We start from the raw sequence: 25,960 nt of genomic DNA, 5'->3' as shown, positions 1-25,960 counted from the left end.
CACTGTCAAACACGGAAGGGCATCGCTGGGCTCCAGATCCGACCACCATTTCTCATCCGAGAAGGTGAAAAAAAACCCCATCAAAGCACCCAAGAAATACTAATGCAGGGCAACAGTAGTTCCTGCACTCTACGAGTCAAACATTCAGCTACTGAAGGAAAATTAGATTATCAACCTGTTTTTAAAAGGAACAGTTACATATTTGGAAGATATGGTTACTTGCACTCTTGCAGAGAATTAAATATAATATATACAGCTGGAAGATGGTTAGTTAAGCATAAAGACTGGAAACAAGGGAACACAGCTTGTGTGGCCCTATCCAAAAAGTACTAATATCCTCCTACCAGCCAGTCTAAAGCTTGCTCATTAACATATTATATCTTGTTTGTTGAATCTGTACAAAAACCCACGTGTAAACGAGGTGGCTGGTGGATTTTGTTTGTTGGTTGACCTTTGGACAGAGCTAAGCTAGCTGTTTCCAGCCTTTATGATAAGCTAAGCTACCCAGCTGCTGGCTGCAGTTCTATATTTAGCGGGCTGACATGAGAGTGGTATCGACCTCTTCATCTTCATCTCTGCAAACAGAGCAGATAAGCCTATTTGTTGATCCATTCCTTTAACACCTATAGTGCATTAAAAGCTGTATATTTACTAACCAGCATGTTTGATTTCCATACATCAAATGTTCCAGTCATGTTCACATACCTGGTGAGACATCCTGGAAGAGCAACTTCCATATTGTGTACTGCAAGGGCCCCATGTACTTGGATGTCGGGAAGTCTTCATACGTCAGATTGGTCTCATGTATCTTCCCTTTAATCCTGGGACAGAAAAACAGATCAATAACGTGCTAAATCCAATTTGCTGTTTTTTCCGAATAATACTGCCTCTTGTTCAACCCACAATGTCGATGCTTCAAGTTATTATGCTGGTATGTGTCTCTGAAATGTGCCATCATTGACATTTAACAGCTGACAAACAGCTTCATGAATCTCCAACAACAGAGATGAATGTTATCAGTGTGTGTGTGTGTGTGTGTGTGTGTGTGTGTGTGTGTGTGTGTGTGTGTGTGTGTGTGGGTGGGGTGGGGGGGGGGGGGGGGGATTCAACATGTACCCTGACATCAATAACTCTCCACTACTACTTGTAGTCCAGAGTTCAGGCAAGACATTGCGTGGGCTACTTACCACAAAATAATCTGGAAAATAACAGTACACTATGCTGTAAAAGGGACCTTAAACATGTATGGCGAAAAGGTTCTTTGTGGTATATTGTCTGACAAGAAGGTGTGAAAATAAATTAATATTACAATGTTTCCTTAAGTACTATTCCATGGCGTTGTAGTAATTATTTGGGGGGGTTTCTACTTCAAAATAACCCTTTTGTCTTCTTGCAAAATATTAAAATATTTTTGATGACTCATCTTGAACTCGGGAGCATAAACATACATTTACCCAAGGTGATTTGGGATGAAGTCGCTGACCTCTCCCATCAATATAAAACGACTGGTCAGCAGAGTGACAAAGCTGCAAATGGCCAAATCAGTTATTGCAGGTTTAATGAATAAAAACATTTCTTTGTAGAAAACCCCAAAATAAGACATTTGGCATTAGGGCTGGACGATTTCATCTAAAATCAAAATCATGATTAATTGAACATTTCACCTCGATTACGATCATTTAACAATTATTTTGTTTCTCATAGTTCGCTGACAACGTTTGTACTGTAAATATGCTCAACTATTAAAGCTGGGTTTATTTATTCACAGATTTCACAAATCCATGATCTCAATGTTAATTAAAAAGGTATGGTTGACATGGTTCCCCTATATTCGCCGCATCGGCGCTTCTGACTTATGACCACTGCTACTTTCACTCTATTATTTAATATCAATGCGGAACAAATTATTTTCACCGCACACTGTGTGAGAACGGTAAATCACGCGTTTCTAGCTTCCTCTCCCCATTCATCAAAGGACATCTACGTGACAGGCGCGGTTATAACAGCAGCAGTTAGGTCTTTCAACTGCAGTGCAATGTGTTTGCGTAGCGAGTGAGTGGACGAGCGAATGAGAGAGCGCGAGCGGCAGAAAAAGTGACGCTGAAAGAGAGCGAGTAATAAGTTGTATTAACCTGGCAGTAAATGTACAGTGTAGGTCACAGTGTGTCCGTTAATAAAAGTCTGTCTGTTTCCACAACTGCTGGAAAGTGAAGGCGGTTACCGCTGGCTAACATCTCCCTGTGCTTCAGACTCCGGTCTGAAGGCTGAGCAGGAATTGGACGGGGCGCAGTCATGTGACTACACACGGTGTTTCCAGTGGAAAGTAAGTTACATTATCACACGCAATATTACCAGGATTAAATAACCGAAATAACCGACATGGGGAAATTACGTAGGTTAGAGGCTCAGATTTTCGTTTTCGATAACTTTTTTAATTAATAGTCCAGCCCTATTTGGCATATTTTTGGGAAAAGTCAAATGTATGTTGACTTTTCAAGGAGCCCTACTTATCTCTTCCAGTGATGTTGTAGCTGCGTGAAATGCAAATTGATCATACCTGCTTGTCCATCATGTCTACATTTACTGCCTCTTCTGAGACACATCATCCAGGGCTCTCAAGTTTCATCAAAACTTTGGAGTGAGATAGCGTGTTAGAGGAGGAGCCACTCAAATTTTTGCAGCAGCGGCCCCTCTGCCCCAGCCAATTCTGTCAAGTTTTTATAAGCAGTTAAATTTTATAGTTCATTATTGACCCGAACAAATAGAAATTTTAACAATAGGTCATTCTGATAAAAGACTATTTAAATATATACTTACATTCCAAAAATATAAATGTATCAAAACTAAAAAGAAATTTGGCCCCAAGCGAGCCCACTGAACAGCAGTGCTGTACACTACAGTAGGATGGCAGAACTTGCCCTACATATGTATGCCTAACTGTGTGTGTGAGTAGGCTACACGTTTCAGCTTATGAATGGTGTTTTGTTTTGTGTTGTGTCTGGTGCACCTTTTAATGCATTGATGACAGGGGTAGGGGGCTCTCACTTGAAGCACTGTGGCTCAAGGCCAGCCATTTTCACAATCATGATGGATGATAGCTTTCTGTCCATATTTGATTAATATTGAAAACTATCTCTAGTCTTTTCCTTAGTTTCAGGTAGCCAAAGCTAAGCTCAGTGGTGGACAGTAACAAAGTAGTTCTGTACTTAAGTACACAAGGTATTTCTACTGAACTCCACTGAACTCCATTTCTATTTCTACTCCATATCTCAAAGGGAAATATTGTATGACTATAAAAAATAATCAATTGCAGTCTGATACAAAATAGTTCAACCAACTACATTTAATGCATGAGGAATAATAATCTAAATGATATATATATAATAGTATAACACTAATAGGGGACATTTTTCTTTCTGCTTTGAGTAGGCTACTTTTATTTTTACTGTGAGGTATTGGTCTTTTTTGTTTTAAAGGATCAGAATAGGCCTACATTACTTTGCTCAACACTGGCTAAAAAAGCCAAAGCTGCAGGTTGCAAAGAGGTTGGAGAGTTTTTAACTGCATCAATAATCATTTAGCACACATTTGGCTACATTCCTCAACATCACCTGCTCTCACTATCTTTGATCACAGGCAAGTGGGTTCGTCCAGGAGTCGTAAAATCAAAATGCTAAAAAATAAAAACTACAGTTACCGCATCCATCGGGTCTTGCACTTCCAACTTCCACTCCGTGTGTGCACGCGCATCCATGTTGCCTTGTAACGAATGCGCCTGCATCGGGATCACAGAATTTACCCAGAAACAACAGATTTTAATTTCTGATCGGCTTAACGGCTCTGGCATTTAGTAGGCTACAGAGAAAGCTATGAACTCGGCACAAAAAAGATCGTCCATTAATTGACAACTTTGAGGACATTATCTCTTAACTTACTTCTCAGCGTGAGAAATACAAGGTGTGGCGTGTGAGCGTGTGAACTGGCTGAAATGAGTGTGTCTCACGGTGAATGCGTGAGACTTGAGAGCCCTGTATCATCCATCTTGAGATTAAATAATACTTGCACCAAAAAATGTTAATATTCCAACTTTACACATATTGTGGTGTTTTGTAAAAGCTAACATGCTGTTTGATTCAGTCACTCTTGCTGGCTCTTCATTCAACCTCATTAATCTGCTCTAAAGTATTAAACTGTTCAATTAAATCATCCTCAAGTACCCCTCCCAGATTAAACATTACAGCTGCTTTATTTCTGGCCTAATACAACATCTGTTGAGGGATTAGCTGATGCTGCTGCTCAAATCTGTACTTTCTCCAAAATTTAAGGAACTTTATGTTTAGCACCAACAGAACACACATTTGGCATGTTGTGAGATATCATAGTTACAACAATTTTAACGGCAAATATTTTACGGTTAGATAAAGGGTTGATACAAGACTTCTAGAGTTGGTAAAACCTGATCCTTCTCAGGCAAATGTGTTTACAACCACACGTTTTTGTCATCAGACTGCAGTGATGATACTGGTACAGTTAGAGCCAAACTCAGTAGGTGAAGCACCTCTCAGATGTGACGGCTACTCCCTCCAGGAAGTCATGTCTTCCTGACTCGTTGAGACGCTCCTGCAGGATCTGGATGCCCTCCTTGACGTCGCGCAACTGCTGGCTATAGCGCTGAATCTTGTGCTCGATGTCGGCCAGCTTGCGGGCCGTGTCCATCTCCAGCTCTTCCAGCATGCTCTTCTGTCGCTCGCGCAGGAAGCGGTGAAGGCGCTCAAATGCGTCGCCGATGGTTGCACGCAGACTCTTGGCTGAGGACTGAAAAAGAGAAGCAAAAGTTTACTTAAAAAAACCCAAAACACCCTCAGCTGAGCAATTAATAAATGCCATATTACAGGACTGTGAAGTAGACTTTGTACTATAGTTAGCTGGGTTTGTTGAGTGTTTCAGTCACAATAGCCTGACTCTCAATTAGACACGGGCCAGTAATTCAAGGGCTTATAAAGTGCTCTAAACTGTGTTATATTACATTAACATTCATTCATTGAATCAGCTTGAACATGTATTGATTCTAAGAGGCTCTCAATGAACAACCTGAGAAAGTAGGTTTTTCACCGTTTTAGTGAGGAGAAACAAACTGACAGAAATAACCCAAAAAGAGAGGATCAGGAGGGGGTCGCAAAGGACATCCTGTGTGTGAAGACGATGGACTACAAGACCGGTGGACAGACAGAGAAGCTGAAGCTATTACAGACAGAGCTGAGCAATTTGCAGGGGGACTGCAGACTGGGAGCTCAAGAGTTGAAGAAACTGATTTGTAGCTGAAGAGGGAAAATGGGAAGCTAGACATCAAAGAGAATGAATCATCTGAGTGTTAGAGAGACAGAACAAAGGGGGGGTGACGTGAAAACCCTGCAAAAATCACGCAGAGAGGCGCAGGAGCCTTTCAATTTGAAGCATCTGAGGAAAGCAATTGGACTTCTGACATTTTGTCCAAAGTTTTCCCGTCTGTCCTTAAAAGTCATAATTTTACTGAAAAAGCTGAACTCCTGTTTGCACACAGATTCAAAATAAATCCAAGCATGCTCACCAAAGAGGAGCTCAGAACAAGAACTAGAATTAATTGAATCACAGTGAAATTGATCTTCAAATGAAACTTGTTTATTTTCTCTACTGGGAATTCCTACCACTCCTCTGAACTTTTCAGGAGGAGCTGGATTTAGGAGCTGTGATCAGAGGTTTTAATCACACAGCAGGCCTGTTCCTCTTGTTCTTTCAGAAACCGGGGGAAGGTATTCTCCCTCGGCCTTTGGGAACTGATTCAAATGACTATTTCAGGCAAGCATGAGAGCTATGACATTAAAAGTGGGCTGTATCCCAGTCCCCCTATCCAGTTAGGAATTGAAAACCGATGGTATGTAGAAGGAGGAGGACTTCACAAGCCCACCTATCAGTCTTTCTGATGTGTCTACTGCTTTGGCCCAGCAGGATGTGATGGCATTGAGAGGGTGTCTGCAGCCCTTGGAGACAGGGAAGCATGTGATAATCAAGCGAATCCCCGGTAGACATGTGAATAGGACACAATGTCTATCCTTCAGACGGAGACACACGCGAGCCAAGGACTCAAATTGGAGTGCAAGGCAGGCGCATTCAGTGAAAATGAGAGCCGGGCTGCTGCAGAGATTCTCAATCTTAGTACAAGAACTGAGATGCAACTCAGTCTGACGTTGAGGGGGAATTGCACCGATTTTACACGTCTGTTTACAGCTTTTGGGAAATACTTTTATATACTTGCAAAAAGTTGTATAAAGCCTTTTGGTGCTCCAGAGGGAGACACAAAATCTCTTAAATTACCTCAAGTGATGTCACTTGACCCAGCATCCTTTAGGGAAAAAAACTGAAAACTACAAGAAAGGAACACATTTTAAATTTGAGGGTGTGGAGTTAGAAAGAAGAGATGTTTCCAGACCTCTGTAGCCGGCTCCTCTCTGCTTGAGGCTTACAGCTCGAGGCTACGTTAGCCGCTACTAGCATAACACACAAGAGTCTCCAAGAGAGCTGTTGGTGGCGGAGTTGCATTGTGGGTATTGTAGGCGCCAGGTTTTGAGAAGGAAGAAGAATGCATAGAAAAAAAAAGGCAATGTCTCTGGTTGTGCTGCATTGATTGTGATTGTTTTGCCCATAATGAGTTTGGTAATGTTTTATCTTTTAACAACAATAAGTTAGAAACGAAGAAGAAATATAACTTCAAGCAACCTCAAATTTAGCAAGATGAAGAAATGCAGGGAGGCATTTCATTGTCAACTGCCTAAATGCATCCGAGATCAATGAAGTTACAGTGTGGCTCTCTTCCAGGCAGAGCACTGTGCAAATAGATGTAAATCTAATGAGATCAGCTCATTTCCAATGAGGAGCAGGGGGCGGTCAGAGTGAATCAATGGACGGGCTGAAATGGACAGGGGCCTGGCTCTCTCTGGCAGCGGAGGGTCCTGCAGTGCAGAACTTGGAAAGAAAGACGAGCAATGCTTTGACATCAGGACAACAGGTACAAAAACGGGAGAAATGTAAATGTGCTCCCCAAATGACAAATAACGCTGACGGCTACAACATCATCTCTGCCGGAGACCCTTCCCTGGTCAATAGCCTCAATGTCACTACAGGAGAGAGACGAGATGTGTGTGGGTGGGAGGGGGGTTGAGGGACTGACATATTGAGTGGATGCTCAAGGTTCGATGATTAAAACTAGGTGTCGAGATTAAACAACCACTCAATAAACCAATTTAAGTGTCGGAATTTAACTGCCAATCCAAATCACGTTGAAAGCCAAGACTGATAATTAAAGACTGCACACGATAAACAGAGCTGTCTGTTATTCTTCCACTTTTTAAGAGAACTAAGACTGAGTGTTACTGTCTCCATGTGGACGTTTTAGATGCAAACAAGGATGTCTTGTTTATGTAAATATTCACACAGTGAAATGCCATTTGTTGATGTATAATAACTTGTTAAATCAACAGGGTATATACACAGGAATCCTGTATATAAGTAAAATTCAATACCTTTTTAAGACCTTTTCAAGACGTTTTCAACATATTTTAAGACTGCCACGCCACTTTGAGCTGTAACCAATTAAATCAGCCACACATTTTTGAGGTTTTAAAAGCAATTTAAGTATATTTATAACATTAATTGCCTATGTCATCAGGTTATAACAACACCTACAAATTGAGGCATTCACCAACTTTTTCAGTTGCCTATAACAGCCTGTATGGGCCAACAGTTTTCTATGTGAAGGACTGCTCAGATTTCCTGTGAAAAGCAACTGTCTTACACAAGCTATGACGTTTATGTACGCAACATTACAGCAAATCATGTGAAACTGTGAAATTTTGTGTTTTAGTTGGTTTAAACTAGATAATGTGAGCTTGCCTGCAATGATGTGTGTGATAACTTTCATCGACCACTCAATCAATACAACAAAATTCAAATAGGCCAGGAGGGAACAAAGATGAAGAGAATAAACTGAGTGATGAATAACGTAAGTAGTGTAGGCGGTGTAGCACAGCCACAACCTGGAGGAGGAACTAGTCTAAATGACTGTATTAGTATAATATAACATTAAATTAAAAGTATATTGTTAATTTAATAGTAAACTGTAAGTTACTATATTCAATATAATTTCATATAATATATAACTAACCACTCATATAATATTAATTCAAATCACAGCTGTTTCAGTTTGGGGTTGTTTTTCCATTCATTAACTTTGTGCAAGAAAAATGCTCTAGGATACATCATAGTCTCCAACCTTGATTTTGGGCAGGCTACTAACTTATGTGTTTGATCTGTTCATCAAATAGCCAGCTAACGTTAACCAAACCCACACCCTCCTTGAATTTTCCCTGTTGTCTTCTGTCTTACCGATTCAGCTGCTGGTGGTGCATCTCGCTCTGGTTTTTCAGGAACGGGGCTGTTGCCATAGAGCGACCAGCCTAAGGACATAATCCCGTTTCTCCTGATCACCACTCCGACTATGTTTTGGACAATTAGCATTGAGGGTCCGGCGGGGTGGGAGTTTACGGTCGGTTGTATACGTAAATCATTTTCCGGTTTGCATGGATCTATTTTTGGAGTGTTTAAGAGTGAAATAGGCGCACGGTAGATCCCTGAGCCTAACGTTACGGAAACGATTCATGCAGTCGCTACGCGCTGCCTGTCTAGTATTTTTGGCTATGCATTATAAATAAATACATTCACCTACACTTTCAGCAAACAAACTTTTCACATTGAAAAAAATATCTTCAAAATTTAATACCTTGTTAAGACTTTTTAATACTTTTTAATGGCCTTAATTTTCGCAAAATTGATTTATCTTTTAAGACTTTTTAACACCCCACGGACACCCTGAATGGGAATTCTAACAATTATTTTATTGTTTCTACATTTATCGTGCCATTTATGACACTGAAAGATTAAAGAAACGGTTGGTAAATCACGTCATTAGTCTACTGAAAAATGTAATTCTTATCATTATCTTATTCTAATCAATTGATTGTTTAACTTGTTGTGAAACATGCTTAAAACTGAAAAACAGGATCTGCCATATTTTTATTTTTATTTATACATACATACATACATACATACATACATACATACATACATACATACATACATACATACATACATACATACATACATACATACATACATACATACATACATACATACATACATACATACATACATACACATACATACATACATACATACATACATACATACATACATACATACATACATACATACATACATACATACATACATACATACATACATACATACATACATACATACATACATACATACATACATACATACATACATACATACATACATACATACATACATACATACATACATACATACATACATACATACATACATACATACATACATACACATACATACATACATACATACATACATATACATACATACATACATACATACATACATACATACATACTACATACATACATACATACATACATACATACATACATACATATACATACATACATACATACATACATACATACATACATACATACATACATACATACATACATACATACATACATACATACATACATACATACACATACATACATACATACATACATACATACATACATACATACATACATACATACATACATACATACATACATACATACATACATACATACATACATACATACATACATACATACATACATACATACATACATACATACATACATACATACATACATACATACATACATACATACATACATACATACATATACATACATACATACATACATACATACATACATACATACATACATACATACATACATACATACATACATACATACATACATACATACATACATACATACATACATACATACATACATACATACATACATACATACATACATACATACATACATACATACATACATACATACATACATACATACATACATACATACATACATACATACATACATACATACATACATACATACATACATACATACATATACATACATACATACATACATACATACATACATACATACATACATACATACATACATACATACATACATACATACATACATACATACATACATACATACACATACATACATACATACATACATACATACATACATACATACATACATACATACATACATACATACATACATACATACATACATACATACATACATACATACATACATACATACATACATACATACATACATACATACATATACATACATACATACATACATACATACATACATATATATATATATATACATACATACATACACACACACAGATTTTTAAATATTCTATGATAATAAAAGGCATGTCTTTGTATTTCAAACTGCTAAGACAAAACAGAACATCTTAAAAATATCACCTTCAGCATATTCATATTCTTTTTTAATTTCCTGATCGATGGTGAAAATAATTGTTAGATTCAGCCTTACAATCAAATAAGACAAAAAAAAGCAGCAAGTAATCACAAATAAGAAGCCAACACAGAACAGCAAAGACTTCTTCTCCAAGCAGTAAATGTGAAGGTCTTCTAGCCGACTTCCTAACTCAGAACATGCTTTATGATAAGAGGTGTCCCTGTGAAGCAGTATCTCATGGTGTCCAATGTAAGCCAAAAATATTTCAGAACTTCTTCTCTGTTGCAAATGTTATCTTTGTACGTCCAGGGCGACCGCATATTCTCAAGTGCTGAAAGTCTAGATGTATTGATATACTTGGAACCATTTGGGATTTCTGCTTGAAAAATGACACAAATCTGAACAGTTGCTGTCGATCTTCTGATCGATTAATTGATTAATTGTTTCAGCTCGAGACCTGAGTGGCAACTTGTGCTGAAACAACTTATTGATTAATTGATCAATCATAAGCTGTTTATCCAGCAGATATGCCAAATACTCCCTTGTTTCAGCTCCTCAAATGAAACCATTTGCTGCTTCTCTGTTTTATGTCCTTGTAAACTCAATACTTTTGCACTAATAGTGGGATAAAGCATGACTCCACCTTAGGCTCTGGGAAATTGTGATGACCATTTTTCTGACATTGCAACTATGTAGAAAATAAACTATTTTTAGTTGCAGCTGTTTGCAGCTGACTGATTGTTGTTGCTGCAGCTCTACATAAGAATAGTTTTGTTTTTAACAGGGGAGGTAGTCCAGTACCTTGGTCTCAGTAAGTTGTCTTTGCAGGAGCTGCAGGGCCTCTGTGTGTCCCTTCTCACTGTCCTGCAGGGTGGCCAGCTGCTCCTTCATCTCCCTCTGCAACACAACAAAACAACCGGTCAGTAACTAGTGATTGGAACTATATTGGAAATCTAACAGAACAGTAGAATACAATCCATGTATTTGGGGGGAAATGCTTCACTTCTGCTTTGCACAAATGTCTCAAATACAGCCCGTTACATAAAAAGAATGTCAATATTTTTGGCAGACATATTTTTGCAAGTCTATCCTATATATTTAAATTGTATTATTTGAGTAATAGCGATCGTTGCTTGGGTACACGGCAGCAAAGATTTAAGCCTCAGCTACAAAACAAACAAGGCAAATGGAGAATGAGATATTAAGAGATGAAATGAAATCTCTGGAGATGTTGGGCTGTGTCAGAGAAAACTGGGTCTCATCTCTAGTCAGGCACACGCTGGCAGAACCTGCGCCACTCAGGCACCTCCAAGTCTCCCCAAGGCAGGAAAGAGGCTCTGCGGGAGCTGGCTGGGACGGCTGCTGTCACGAATGGCACGGAGTTTTTAATGCAGGTCCCATGTGCCAAAAAACACTGGCGCACTCAGATATAGGTATTAGGACAGAAGTGGTTCAGCAGACACCCCTCCCTTAAGCAGAGACTTGTTTATACAAATGTGCAAAGAACCGAAAGACTCAAGGTACAGCTCTGCACTTTGTTAATCAGTACTTGGCTGATGTTTTCATACTGAGTAAATAACAAGGAATGGTAGAGTTTGAAATCTCCTGAAACTCTTGTGAAAATTAAAACCATTCTTTTTAGTTATATAACATTCTTGCTTGAGTTTTCATTGGGGTACATGATGCATTATAAAATGAGGTTGAAAGACGATGCAATTTGACATTTTGTACTGATACTAAAAGTCTACAGCCAAATGTGGCTCTGAGGCTGTCCTTAGGCACAGCGATGCTTTGAGCTAAATAATGTCGTCACCTGCTAACATGCTCATAATAGCAATGCTAACACGCTGATGTTTAGCAGGTATAATGTGTACATCATCTGAGTTAGCATTTTAGCAATTAACTTTTGGTAATTAGCACAAAACACAAAGCAGAACAGAGGCTCGGTCATAAACCACATTACTGGATAAATCAAAATAATCGTGATGCTACTAGATGAAAAGACACTGATATTTGACAAGGTTGATATTGCTGGAGATACGTTTGAATCTAATTTGAATAAGGATATCAAAATAAATTGTATCATGGACCTGATGACCAAAATCAGACCCGACTTTGTCAAACTGACATGGATACTGGTTCAATCCGATCTGAGCCTGAACCACTGCATCATTTAATGACTTGGCAGACTATTAAAACCTGAAAGTCTTTTTGTTGGTAAAATACAGTTGACAAACTAAATTTTATAAAAAACAAAAAAACTGAACATTAGGGGAAGTATGCCATTACATTCAAATTCTAAGAAAACAACAACAAATGAGCCTAAAGTACGAACATTTACATACGACCCAGCTATAATACAAACAGAAACTGTCCACTGATCAAAAGCCTCATACATAAAATGACAATATATGTGTGGTGGTAAAAATGGCATCATTTCATGTCAGCTCTGAATCAGGAGAAAACAAAAAACTGAATCAAAGGAAACAACCTGACACAAGCCTCTTTCTAATTTCTGTCTAATTTCTAATGCCCCCATTAAGGCATCGTGCCCTATGTCACCTTCTCTGTGATCCACAAAGTGTCACCTCCCCCGAACACAAACCGCAGCAGAAATCCACCAAATGGAACTGTCAGCTTAGCAGGGCTACAAAAACAGCCATCGCTCAGCTACTGGGCTGAAATAAACACCAGAATGGATCTCCACTGATAGGAAAAATACATAATTATTAAATATTCTAGTCTACAAGGGGTGGGGGAAAGAGGAAAAAATAAGCCATGCATCAATTTGTGATGCATTAGAAAATCCTTGTCCTCCATCATAACCTGCTAAATAAAAAAAAAGACCAAATGTTGGCTGGTGAAAAGACGAGGGTTTCTTCTCAAGGACAGAAACAGTGGAAAACAATGGTTGGTGCAGAGGGGGAGCGTGACTCTCCATGCTAATGACAGGAGTGCGGCAGGCTCAGCAGGCTTTCCGCCTCATCACCACACGCTTGTCTGCAGCGGGTCAAAGGCCGCTCCCACACACTGAGACAGACCAACACTGACAGACTGGCAGAGAAAACATGCTCCTCCACTCTCCTGCTTCACGTCGTCTGACTGACTGGTCAGAGGAGGGCAACTTTAACTGTTGCTGCCGTCACACCAATAGACAGGTGAATCAACATGAACCCCACACATCTCTGAAAACCCATAATCATCTGCAGGATAAACCAAATTTTAAGTTCAGTCTGAAATCTTTAGATTTCCTGGGAGATCTGCATCATCCTCTGCACTACAGTGGGTTAAAGCCACTGGAGAATGTGTACACTGAATTTAAGCAGGCATAGCCGCATTTTAGTAACAGTAAAAATCTACCTCGGTGAAATCATCTTCACACACTTTGAGGCCCTAAAACCTCCTCCATAACGTGCAATTACATAATCCTCTTTAGTCTTGCTGGAAGCAAGAATCGTCCTTTGAGTGTCCTACAGATGGACATTTCCTGTAATGACATTTCGAGCAGAAACAGAGAGAAAAAGTGTCCATTTCTACACATGGGCAAGGAATTACAGCTGAACTGGACTGCTATCTAGAGGAAAAGTGTGCATGATGGCAAGCAAACCAATATCATGTGACAAAACAAAACATAAAATGCAGGTGAGTGAATGCTGGTATCAGCAGGGACGCTGACAGGGAAGTTTGTGTGCACGCAGTGTGGGAGACGAGTGTGTGTTTTTGTGTTGTTTGCGGAGGCGTCTCTCTCCTGTCCGTCTCATCTGGCCAACACAAGTCTGACATGACATTTCCCCGGGACGTCAAGAAGCAGGAAATGGGGGTCACGGCTGGGGGATTATAAATCTAAAACTCATTTTATCCTGCTGTCATTCCCTTCTTCTTCTTCCCCTTCTGTCATGTTGGCAGCTCTGGTAGATATTTACCGGCAAATAAATGAATGAAATGGACTATCAGTGCTCGCTTCTTAAAAAATGCGCACAAGGCTTAAAATTCCTCAAACTTTCTTTACAGCTGCGAGCTTGATTACATTCAGCGGCTCGTTCAGGATTTAAAGAGCGTTATTGGCTTCAAACTGCTGGGCCCGATGAAGAGGCAAACAAAACAAAATACAGTGTCACAGCATGAATATTAAAAAGCCTACAGCATGGAGAACTTCCTCTCACACACAGACAAGACTAGCTTCTAGTGATTTCATGCACATGCACCGATGACAGGAAAGAAATGTACAGGGAACAAACTTGTAACTCATCTCCTTACTCGAAGACATACAGAATGCAGAGCCAATATGCTACATAGGCTTATAATTATGGTCTCTTTCACCCGTTTACCATTAGATAGAGAAGCGGAGCCCACAGTAACTCAATGTACTGCAAGTGATTTTCATAAGGACAGTATGGCATAACCTTCATTGACCTGAGGGTGTAATTCTGTCAGGTGAGTAAACAGTGCGCCAGCAAATACCAAAACAGTGAACACACTGCAGCCATGACAGGCAGTAAGTTTTATGGGTTTGTAACATGGACCAGGTCGGAAATATGTCGTCCACACCCATGTACACAGGGGCAGCATACTGCAAATTCAAGGCTCTCAACCTGGATATTACAAGGGAAGCAACACAAAAGTGTGCTCACATTATGCACACTTATTCTTTTAGTATCTGCAGACAGAGCCCGTTAACGTTTTTTCTCACTTTACCTATTTGGTTCAGCTCAAAGCTAAAACTACTATTGAATCCATCTAATCGTTAACTTTTAAGAAAGGTTTCTCCCTATCTGTAGTAAAAACAAAAGGTGTTTTGAGCGCGTGTCCTTCTTTGTCTCTTTTAGAAGTTCGTAAATAAAAATGTGACATGTAGCGACCACACAGACCACACTCCCTTATATAATGGTACAAAATGTTACGATATTTAATGCTCATTATCATCTGTCGCCATGAGCTCTTTTCACACTACAGAATATAAATAAACCTGTATGGCTCAGTAAAGAGCTGCATGACTTGTTGTAAAGTCAGTGTAATTTGATTTCTCCACATTTATACATGCGCTGACAATGCGGGATGACATCACCAAGACTGTCCAATCACTGAGTTACGTGTCAGTCCATATGACTTCATGCATACAGCTCCTGTTTTGTTTGTAATAAGTCAGTTTTAAACATGAACTAAATGGTAACAATGAGTCTTATTTGTGTGTACAATTTCAAAAAAATATTTAATCCTACACAACCACAGAGGAAAGATGAAACGTCAACACTCATGTAGGGATGTGTGCAATATTGACAAAAAGTGATCTCGATATAATTAGATGTTATTTTGCTTTCTTCAAAAATGTGTTTGTGAAAGTAATATTGTACTACCTCTTGTTTATAGATATTAATTGTTGCTTACTAATCACATGAATAAAAACGGGTCTTATTTACTTAAAACTGAAGAATTCAATTAAAAACAATAAATCATTGAAGTCCCCTGCGACCCTGTACGCAGGATAAGCGGTTGACGATGAATGGATGGATAAAATCATTAAAGTCACCAGTGCAAGTATTAATGACATCTGTCGCTCTAGCCATTGTAGCTGATATCATAGTGGCTTTGATTCTGTCGTCATCATCATTGTGGCGGTGTTTGTTTGTGCTGGTACCTTTGCTAGTTCAGGCCTGTCGTGGACAGCTGACTCTTGAAGCTTTTCATATTTTTGATATCCTGTTCGGCAACCGATATTTGACGTAGTTTGCAGATCAATGTCTTTTGAGCAACATCCATCTTTTCAAAGCCAAACCACTTCCATGTCAGTGAGGTTGATCCACGTCTAGCAATTCAATCTAACAACGTAGATTGCGAGGCTGGTGCTGTCACATGTTTTATCTCCTGGCGCTGTTTGTTGACTAATTTTTGATTTTAGTCATGAATTTTGGGGCAGCTTTTTACTTGTTTAACTCTAGCACACATGTACTGCATGCATGACGCACAGACAAGGTGTTTTTGTAGCCTACTCGATAATGTCTGCTCATACATCGTGTCACAAGAATTAAGATAGACGATACATATCGCACACCCTTACACTCGTGGCATTACTAGATTCAGCTGAGAGGAAACATACGCACAAACGTAGATATCCAAAGAAAGAAATCAGCAAATACAGGAGAGAGAACCAACATAAATAATCTCCTAGTGGACCAAAGCGTGTGGAATTTTACTATTCTGCTGTGTTTTCTAATTGGGATACAGACGCACTCTGACGGCCATTTCATCACTCAATGCCAACAGAGTGCAGGCTGAAGACACTGACGCAGACTGCAATCTTTAACAAGAAAACATCAACTACTGATGTCACAACCACAGAAATACTTGCTGTGATATGAGCGTTGTGGTCTAAGGGTGGAATTTTCAAAACATTTAAATATTTCCCCCTCATCTCTGACGCATTGTTCTGGTTAGAAGTGCCATTCATTGGAAAATTAAAATGCCGACCACTGACCTCTGGGAATACAACACACTGTGTAAGCACATAGCCTTTCAAAATGTTTTATATGCTACACAAGCCATCATTTTCATGAATAAGCCAACAGGCTGTTTGAGGCTGACGCTGATTTATTTGAGCTGTGTGCAAAGTAATGGTAAATTGTTGGCCAAAGGATTTGGGGGCAATCATGAACACGTTCCACCTGTCTGTCTGGTGTGACGGCAAACCCCCGGCCAAAACAAAAACTTGCAAAAAGAAACAAAAAGCAGAACAAAAATGCTGTCTCAGGCTGCAAACTCTGGTGTATTTGTTCCAAGACATCAAATTGAGCTCAAGCTGCGCCTTACATCCCGCAGCCTTGTTTCCTCTAGCATCAGCAGAGCCTGCAGCCTCTCCAGGGGGCCGAGTGCATCCCTGCAGCCTGAGCTCAGCCAGCAGAGCAGGCGGAGGCCAGCTGAGTTGACTGCGCAGGACTCACTCAGAAAGCTGCAGGACAGAGACACATTATTCACCTCCAACATCTGTCCTGGTGAGACAGAGGCAGCCTGAGACAATAAGAGCCTGTACAGTATGTGGGTATGTGTAGTACACAGGACAGGCTGTGGTACTGCTAAACATCCAGTTCTGGACTGACAGAAGATATGGCAGAGGTTTCTACTGTGTGCCAGAAATCCTGCACAGTCCACTCGCTTCTCAAGTACAATGGAGCTCTTGTTTAGAAACAATCTCTAGATAGTCACATCTGATCATTTCAAACAGGGCTGCAACTAACAATATATTTTCATTATTGATTATATTTTGGACTCATCACTTAACGCTGAAAACACTGATTATTCGACTGATAGAAAATTAAATTCCAGCAAGTTTGGTTGTTGTTACTTGTACTCAAGTTGAATGTCAAGCAAAACATGTCAAACAATCCAAATGATCCACCATCTCAAATGTAAAACTTAACTGTAAATTGAATATGCTTGGGTTTTGGACTGTTGGTCGGACAACACAAGAAATTTGAAGACGCCACTTTGGGCTCTGGAAACTTGTGATGGGCATTTTTGGACCATTTCCTTTCCTTTTATAGACTAAACAATGAATTGATCAATTGACAAGATATCAAATTAATGAGTAGATAATGAAAATAAGAAGCAAATCTTAAATATATTAAATTTCCAATGATCAAACAAAGGGAAAAAAGAAGCAAATCCTCATATTGGATAGCTGGAACTAGGAAATGTATTGCATTTCTTTGCTTGATAGATGGCGTAAAGCAGGGGTCTCAAACTGAAATCATCCATGCAGCCTACTTCTCGTTGCTCACCGTTTTCATTCCAGTAATGACGCTTGATATTATATTCCTTATAAACAGTAAGTTTTTCGTTGCATATCAGGCAGGTAGCTTTTCTATTAAACTCCACAAAAATAGCCTACTGCTTTTTCAATCTTTCTTGAAACAGCCTGTGTTTATCATCCATCTTCCGTTTCGATCTTTCTTCAGCCAATAGCGAGCATTTGAGGCCACCTTACCTTTCACATTTGCCATGACAAACGGAATACATTTAAACATTGTGTTTTTATTTTAATTATTTCAAATTGGTAGCTTGAATTGGCATGAAATAGCCATAAAATATAATTAAATAAAATAATAATTTGGCAGGTTTTGTAATTTTTTGACATCACCTTGCAGGCCAGACCGAGGAGGAGGGAGGGCCGGATGCGGCCCGCGGGCCTGGAGTTTGAGACCTCTGGCGTAAAGGGAAGTTTAGTGTTTGTAATCCATTACACTTTTTGTTAAGTTCAGTGAATATTTCCTCATGGGTTGCTAGCTCTGGGTTTTATGTGTGCTCTGAAAAATAAATCTGATTTTCCTGCACAGCCCTGCCTCTTTAAATGGACAAAGAAAGTGGTGTGGACAATATTGTTCCAGCCAATCAGCAACAGGTGGCATTAGTGCTCAAGCACAGGGTGAGGGCGTTTCAACACTGGAGAAACCTCAGACATTTTAAATTTGGGGGGCAGAGCTTCTGAGGGAGCACTGAAGCGAGGGGTGTATTTGTATTTGAGGTGATCATAATGTAAATTTTCTGTTCCCATTTATGTGGATTTTCTAAATGTTTCAGAAATATTTTTTATCTCCAAATATTACTGGTGCAATTACTAAATTCTTTAATTCTTATTAAATTCAAATAAATTTAGCTGACAATCTACTACTGCTACAGTTTCATTATAATTGTCCAATATTTGACAGAAATAGAAAAGAACCATTTTTTAACACATGAAACAGGTCTGCTATGACTGATCCTGGATCAGAGCATTAGATCACAAATAACCCCCACAAGTACAGCTTCTATTTTACAGGAAACATTTGGTTAAAGCAGTGGGGATGAGTGGAAGCGCTGATGCTGGCGGCCTCCTCCAGTCCTTCGAATATAGGGCACGTCATGTAAATGATGAATGCTCAGAGGCTGCTGCTCCAGTTCCTGGAGCGAGGAAGGGCAGAGTTTGCAAATGTACAACGCCAAACATGAATAGCTAAGGCAAAACAACAAAAACACTACCACTGCATGTGGGTTTTAATATTTTTATCCTAAAAATGAAAATGTTTGAACTGCTGAAGAAGGTCTACAGAGTCTACAAGCTAAGCTGAAGGAGCAGTGAAGAACAGAGTGTGTGGCGTTAGCAGGGCAGCTAAGCAGTTGGCTGTCTGAGGGTTTTAAGGAAGACAAACAGGTTTTAAAGCAATCAATGTTCAGTTTGATAATCTACACGGAGCAGGACAAGCCATTTAAGAGGAACAGTCTTTGGCATTAGAGTGGGAATGTGAAAAGTGTCGAGTGATAAAGAGTCTGCTTGACAGAAGCCACTCAGTCCTGAGGCTGTTACAGCTCGTCTTCTAGCTTCTAAATAGCTATGTAAATATGCAGTCCAAGATACATAGCTTCACAGCTGAAGTTGGAAATTTATCTGACAGACAGCTGGTTTAAATGCTTACGGGGCTAATGTGAAATTTTGGAATATTCTCACTACAGCAATCGGTTTCAACCCATCCTTTGAAGAGCTATCAACAATCCTGTCAAGAGCAAGATGCTAATCTTTGAGAGGGCTATACATCATCTCAACAGGCAACCATTAGGCCAGTGAGATTAGAGAATACAAAACAAACCACAAGCATGAATCATTGACATCTATAATTAGAAAGAGATCATTAGTTAAACTGGTTTAAGCAGCTATACCTGGCTGTGCAGCAACCGAACTCAAACATTGACAATTGTAAATAACACAAACTCCAGCCTGGGAACAGTGCCTTCTTCAACAGTATGTCAAGTGCTACTCTCCATATGTCTAGATAAGGAGATTTTGTTAATTATTCAATATGTCTGCTTTTTCATCATCCTTTAAGGAACAGCATTTCCCTTACAGGCTAGACCATCACGGGTTAAACGTCCAGGCTCGACAGAAGAGGCGAGTCCATGAGCGAGTCGAGGGGCTGCGGTGAGTTCAGACAGAGAGGAGCGAACAGTGTAGAAGTTTTTAGACTGCGGCTAAAAAGTTTGACTTTTAATGGATATGGATGAAACTGTATCCCTTTGCCTGCGCGGGTTTCCTCCCACAGTCCAAAGACATGCAGGTTGGTTTAATTGCCGACTGCGGTTTTCAAAGAAAAGGGTGATTAGCCTGACTGGTACGCTATATTTGGAAGCCCCACCTGGCTATGCAGTAGACAAACACACAGAAAGAAAACTCAAATGCAGGCATAAAAACACACCTCTAAATAACTAGGCATTAGCTCTGTCTGGAGGGGTTTGGCTTGGGAACCGGAGGGTCGCCAGTTCAGGTCCAGCATGGACCACTGCCAAAAGAGCAAGGCCCTGAACCCCTAACTGCTCCCCAGGTGCTGCACAATGGCTACCCACTGCTCCTAACTGGATGGGTTAAATGCAGAGAATTTAACAAATTTCCCAGGGACCAATAAATAAAGTTTAACAAAAAAAACCCAAAAAAACCCCCACTATTATCTCTTTCCTACTGCACAGTGACTTCACTCTGGTCAAACTGGTCAAACACACCCTGAAAATGACCCTTTGATGGGTTTGACTGCCAGCAGATTTTCACCACAACCAAATACAAGCTTGTGTCATCTTTTATAAAAAGCTTCTTAGGATTAGCGAAACCTCTAATAGACACCATGTAGCAGATGTCAGGCGGGTACCTACATCACCTTGCGAAACCCCCCCAATATGGTTGCATGCCAGGCAGAACGACACGGCAGGGATAACAAACAGATTTGTTTTCCCTCTTCTTCGTTTCGTGATATAAGTGCAGCTGGAAGCTATTCTGTTGTAGCTTTAGTGTATGCACTTCACAGGCGTGATTGCTACAGCTCGCCAGCAGCTCTATCTGACCAAATAAAGTCTGCGTCAGCTTCTCTTTCACTCCCCTGAGATGAAATAATCATTTGGGACATATGCCTCTTTTGTGAAGTATAGTATTCAGTCAGGTCTGCATGTTATTAAATCCCCTGATGACTCCCGATGATCAAAATACTGTAGCCTGGATCATATTAAAAAATTACTAATTTCAAGCACAGCTTGAGCACAGAGCAGGAAAAAGCATATCTATTTACAGTTAATGCATGTCTTATTTGTACAATATTGACCTGTTTGAATGCAAACAGGTCTCCATCTGGCTTCTACAACTTTATTGACTGAATATGATTAAGATCACACTTCAAGAACACACTATGTCTGTTTTATTCCTAATTATAGGGAAAGTCAAGGCCATATGCAATATAATGAACTGTGTTCTGTGCAAACAAAATACACAATATAAAGAATACCAAGTAAATTATTAATCAATACACTTGAGTGACTACCACAGTATAATGAGCCAAAGCTAGTGTTGGTTTCACTTGATTCAGCCAGACAATGCCGAATGTAAATCTACTACTGTACTGAGTAGAAAACTTTGAGCAGCTAGTCACTTTAAACAAGATGACACATGGGAGCTGTAGTTACCAAATGCTTTGAAATTTAATCTTTGTTAAAATGACACTCTTCAAATGTATTGTCTGACATGATTTAAAATGGCTTAAAATATAGATAAAAAAATACCAATAAGCTAAACTTCTAAATCGACATATTTGAAGAACCAAAGGCTAGCGGAACAGAAGCTAACCAGAAAGTGTGGCGGCTCTCCATACGATCTCTTGAAAAAAAAAAAAAGCTTATCTTTTACCACATACACACATATCATGGCTGAAACTATATCTACTCTGCGTCTGCTAATTTTAAAGCGAAACAGTTTACGCTGGTTTCACATAAGCAGCTAAATCTTTTCTTTCTCGTCCTGTTTTGATCAGCTAACATCAAAACTGCAATTTAACCTTCGGTGAGAAGTATAACAGACGGCCATGTTACTCAGCTCAATAACCTCTATTCAGTCTCCTGCTCCTGATGATTTCTATGGGGTTGTTATGCAGCTGAATTCATGATTTAGTTGTTCTCATTTACATATTTTTCTTTTGCCAGAGACCTGAACAAGACTGTGATTTGATAGCGGTTCATAAATGCTACTTGCTAATCAGAGGAACAGTTATTCCTGCGCCGATCTGGAGAAAATCAAAACAATCATGAAGTCGCTGATTGACATCATCTGTATTGTGTGAACACCTCCACTGACATTTAAAATTAAAGTGTTAGAGGCGGCAGGCAGTTGTCTTCTTATCTTTAGTGCTGCAGAGCCCCCCATCAGACTCAAGAAATTTCAGTTTTCTTCATTTTATTTTCCGTAAAACGTCTATGCAGTGTGGACGAAAGGCTAAAAAGGAAGAGCAAAAGATGCTTTTGTCTAATTTATGAGAGACACACCTGCCTCCCTTTAAACAGTGTCTTTTTTTTAAACCACAGTGGGGCGACTGTTAGTGATATGTCCATCGCAAAAATGAACGTCAGGAGCTGGCTCCCGTATGAGAGCCGATTTCACTTCTTTAGCAATTGAAAAATAAAACTCTCTCATATTAGAGCTAAAAAGTACGCTAATAAACGTTTCTGAAAACATTCAAGGACAGAAATGGCAATCCCGTAAAATAATCTTGATTCATATCTGATCAGCACTTCCTAGTTTTACAGTTTGCGGTGATCCAACGAGGGGTTAAAATGAAGGGCAACTGGACTTGGTTGAAGATACTGGAAGACGTTTCGTCCCTCATCCAAAGGACTTCTTCAGTTCTGACTGACTGGCAGGGAAACTCAGCTATTTAACCTCAGTGGGGTCGTTATCCCGGGTCATCGATACCGCTGGTTCGTTAGTGTTCCTTGTTGCTGTGACGACAGTCGTTACAGTCGTTGAGACTACCTGTGGCCAACCACCACCCGCCACCACTTATCCCCCACTTACAATGCTGTCCTTTCATCACTTCCCAGGAAACTCAACAAACGTAACCTATTGGCCTCAGGTGAAGATACCAACGATGGTCGTTCAGTCTTGGCCACAGGTAGTCTCAACGACTGTAACGACTGTCGTCACAGCAACAAGGAACACTAACGAACCAGCGGTATCGATGACCCGGGATAACGACCCCACTGAGGTTAAATAGCTGAGTTTCCCTGCCAGTCAGTCAGAACTGAAGAAGTCCTTTGGATGAGGGACGAAACGTCTTCCAGTATCTTCAACCAAGTCCAGTTGCCCTTCATTTTAACCCCTCGTTGGATAACTATGACCTGGATGACTGAGAATCTTCATAGACAGTTTGCGGTGAGTTTTGTGAGGCCCGCTGATTTGTGTTGGATGGACTAAATTGCATAAAGTTGAGAGGGAGTCATCCAACGAAGGTTGAGGTCAAGGGCAACTCCAAGAGATTTCTTCAGTCTGCTGTCTCTTGGACGAGGGATGAAACATCTTCTAGAATCTTCAACCAAGTCCAGTTGCCCTTGACCTCAACCTTCATTGGATAGCTAGGACCTGGATGACTGAGAACCTTCACAGACATCTTGCTAATCATCGCCGCGGCGTATCCATCATGTATTGCGTGGCCGGTTCTCCAGCTCTCCAGAGAAAATATAATAGAATCTATAGACCTGACATCTGTCAACGGATCCAGTGCATCTCCAGTTTCAGGCAGTGAAAACTGTTTGTTAGCCAAAAGAGATGGCTCTTGGAAAGGAACGGAGCCATAAGATCCAGCTCCCTTAAAAGAGCAGTCCCTACCGGCTGTGGCTCAGGAGATAGAGTGGGTTGCCCGCTAATCGGAAAATCGGTTGTTCAATCCACCGTCTGCATGTCGAAGTGTTTTTGGGAAAGAACTCCAAATTGCTCCCAATGTATGAATGTGTGTGAACAGGACCTGGGTGAATGTGATGTAGTGTAAAAGTTCATAGAGAAGTTGAAGACTAGAATGTCTCTATGCAAGTACAGACCATTTACCGGGCCATAAGTTTGAAAAGGTAGAGTGAGCTTTTGAAAGCTTAAAAAAAAAAAAAAGGTAATAAGACAGATGTTCTTGCTTGACTTTTCCTGATTAAAGCTGCAACACTTTCCACAGCCCTCTAAACTATCTGACAGCTTTACACTTTCAATGCTTGACAAAGCTCACTTGTTTTACAGCGGCAGTTATTGTAAGCAGAAGTGGATAAGAGCTTCTGCTGATTGCATAAACTGTAAACAGCTGCTAGAGCCAGAAACCTCTGTTGATGTGCAGACTGGGAGCGATGATGAGTAGAGGAACCCGGATAGACAATCCAGCTGTCTGCTCCCCGCTGATCAGCCTGACCCCAGATGCACGCTAACTGCATTATGGAAAATAAACAAGTTCTGAGAATGCCTGGCCAGAAGAACTTGAATTGGCCATACATCACATAAACGAGAAATGTAGGAGTTATGGTGTTTACAACAGCTAATGGGGATATCAATTATAATACAGGCCAAACCAGGGCAGTCCTGCAAAACTTTTATTGTCTTTCATTGGGTGTTTAATGATTCCACACATAATCACTTAAAGTGATTACTTAACAAGCTTTTTTCTTTACTCAAAGAAAGAACTGTGTTTCATTTCACACTATTTCCCAAATCTCAGCGCTAAAACTAGACTGAGACTAAGCATGTCAGAGCTTTCCCAGCACCTGCCTGCCTATCAGTCACCTCCTGTCCCTCTGCACCTGGGCGAGAATCACAGGTTTGCGGGTAAACCGGAATACAGTTTGACTTTCTAATTTAGACAAAAGAGGCATTTAACAGGTAAACATCATCAGGTTCCAAGCGACTGGTTAGCTCAGGGAGCGGATCAGACCTGAGTCTGGCTGATTGAAAGCTGTACAAGAGGACTCCTATCAAGAGCACGTCTAATTAAATCATCTCCAGCAAATCATGGAGACAAGGCATTACAAGAGATTACAGCCTGGTCCAGCACTGCCCAGACCACCAAAACAATGGACTACAATCAGTCTTAATTCCCCCGCTAATCAAGCAGCGCAGGGCTCATGGCTGCAGTGGTACAGCTGTTCACATCCACCCAAATATCAAACTGAAACCAAACCAAAACGCAGAGAAGCCTGAATAGGTGCTCTGCAATCACTCGCTACTCAAGTATTTTTAACATTTACTAAGATCTCAAATTGTCTCTGCCCAAAACTCATCTTCTTCAACCTCTTATTTCACATTCACCACTTTTTAAAAAGGCTATTCTACCTCTAAGGAAGTTGCAGAAGAAGTAACCATTTATACAACATCTTTCGCTGCCTAGTCTTTCTCATTTAATGACATCTTTGTAGCAATGTCACTGGTGTGCAAGCTCTCCCTGCTGATCTGCCTCACATTAGGGAGGCCGGGGCTCAGCATTATGCCTCGCTTTAAGTCACAAAACTTTAAGGACAGCACTTTCATTCACTGAGAGGAACAGCAAATCTCTCCCCTCCTGTGATCCTTCCATCTCCCACTCTGGCTTGTCAGACCAGTTACAGCACGCACGGCACCCGTGTGACCTCCAGGTTTAACTGGCAGATACATGGTTGCATATTGATATTATACAACAGAG

At 40.2% G+C, this 25,960-nt stretch overlaps 1 protein-coding gene across 1 annotated transcript in view; it reads right to left on the bottom strand.

Moving 5' to 3' along the window:
* trim62.1 (tripartite motif containing 62, tandem duplicate 1) overlaps window positions 1-25,960 on the bottom strand; it is a 41,669-nt gene that overhangs the window by 5,991 nt on the left and 9,718 nt on the right. The window contains exons 3-5 of the mRNA XM_038695886.1: window positions 11,283-11,378; window positions 4,559-4,815; window positions 706-821 (exon numbers count right to left, since the gene is read on the bottom strand). Of these exons, the coding sequence (XP_038551814.1) occupies window positions 706-821; window positions 4,559-4,815; window positions 11,283-11,378 (469 nt within the window). The remainder of the gene's footprint in view (window positions 1-705; window positions 822-4,558; window positions 4,816-11,282; window positions 11,379-25,960) is intronic.

Source organism: Micropterus salmoides, unplaced genomic scaffold (genome assembly GCF_014851395.1).
Source record: "Micropterus salmoides isolate LMB-PRFRI ecotype aquatic unplaced genomic scaffold, ASM1485139v1 Ms_hic_scaffold_4, whole genome shotgun sequence".
NCBI lineage: Eukaryota > Metazoa > Chordata > Actinopteri > Centrarchiformes > Centrarchidae > Micropterus > Micropterus salmoides.
This window is presented reverse-complemented; position numbering and strand designations above follow the sequence as displayed.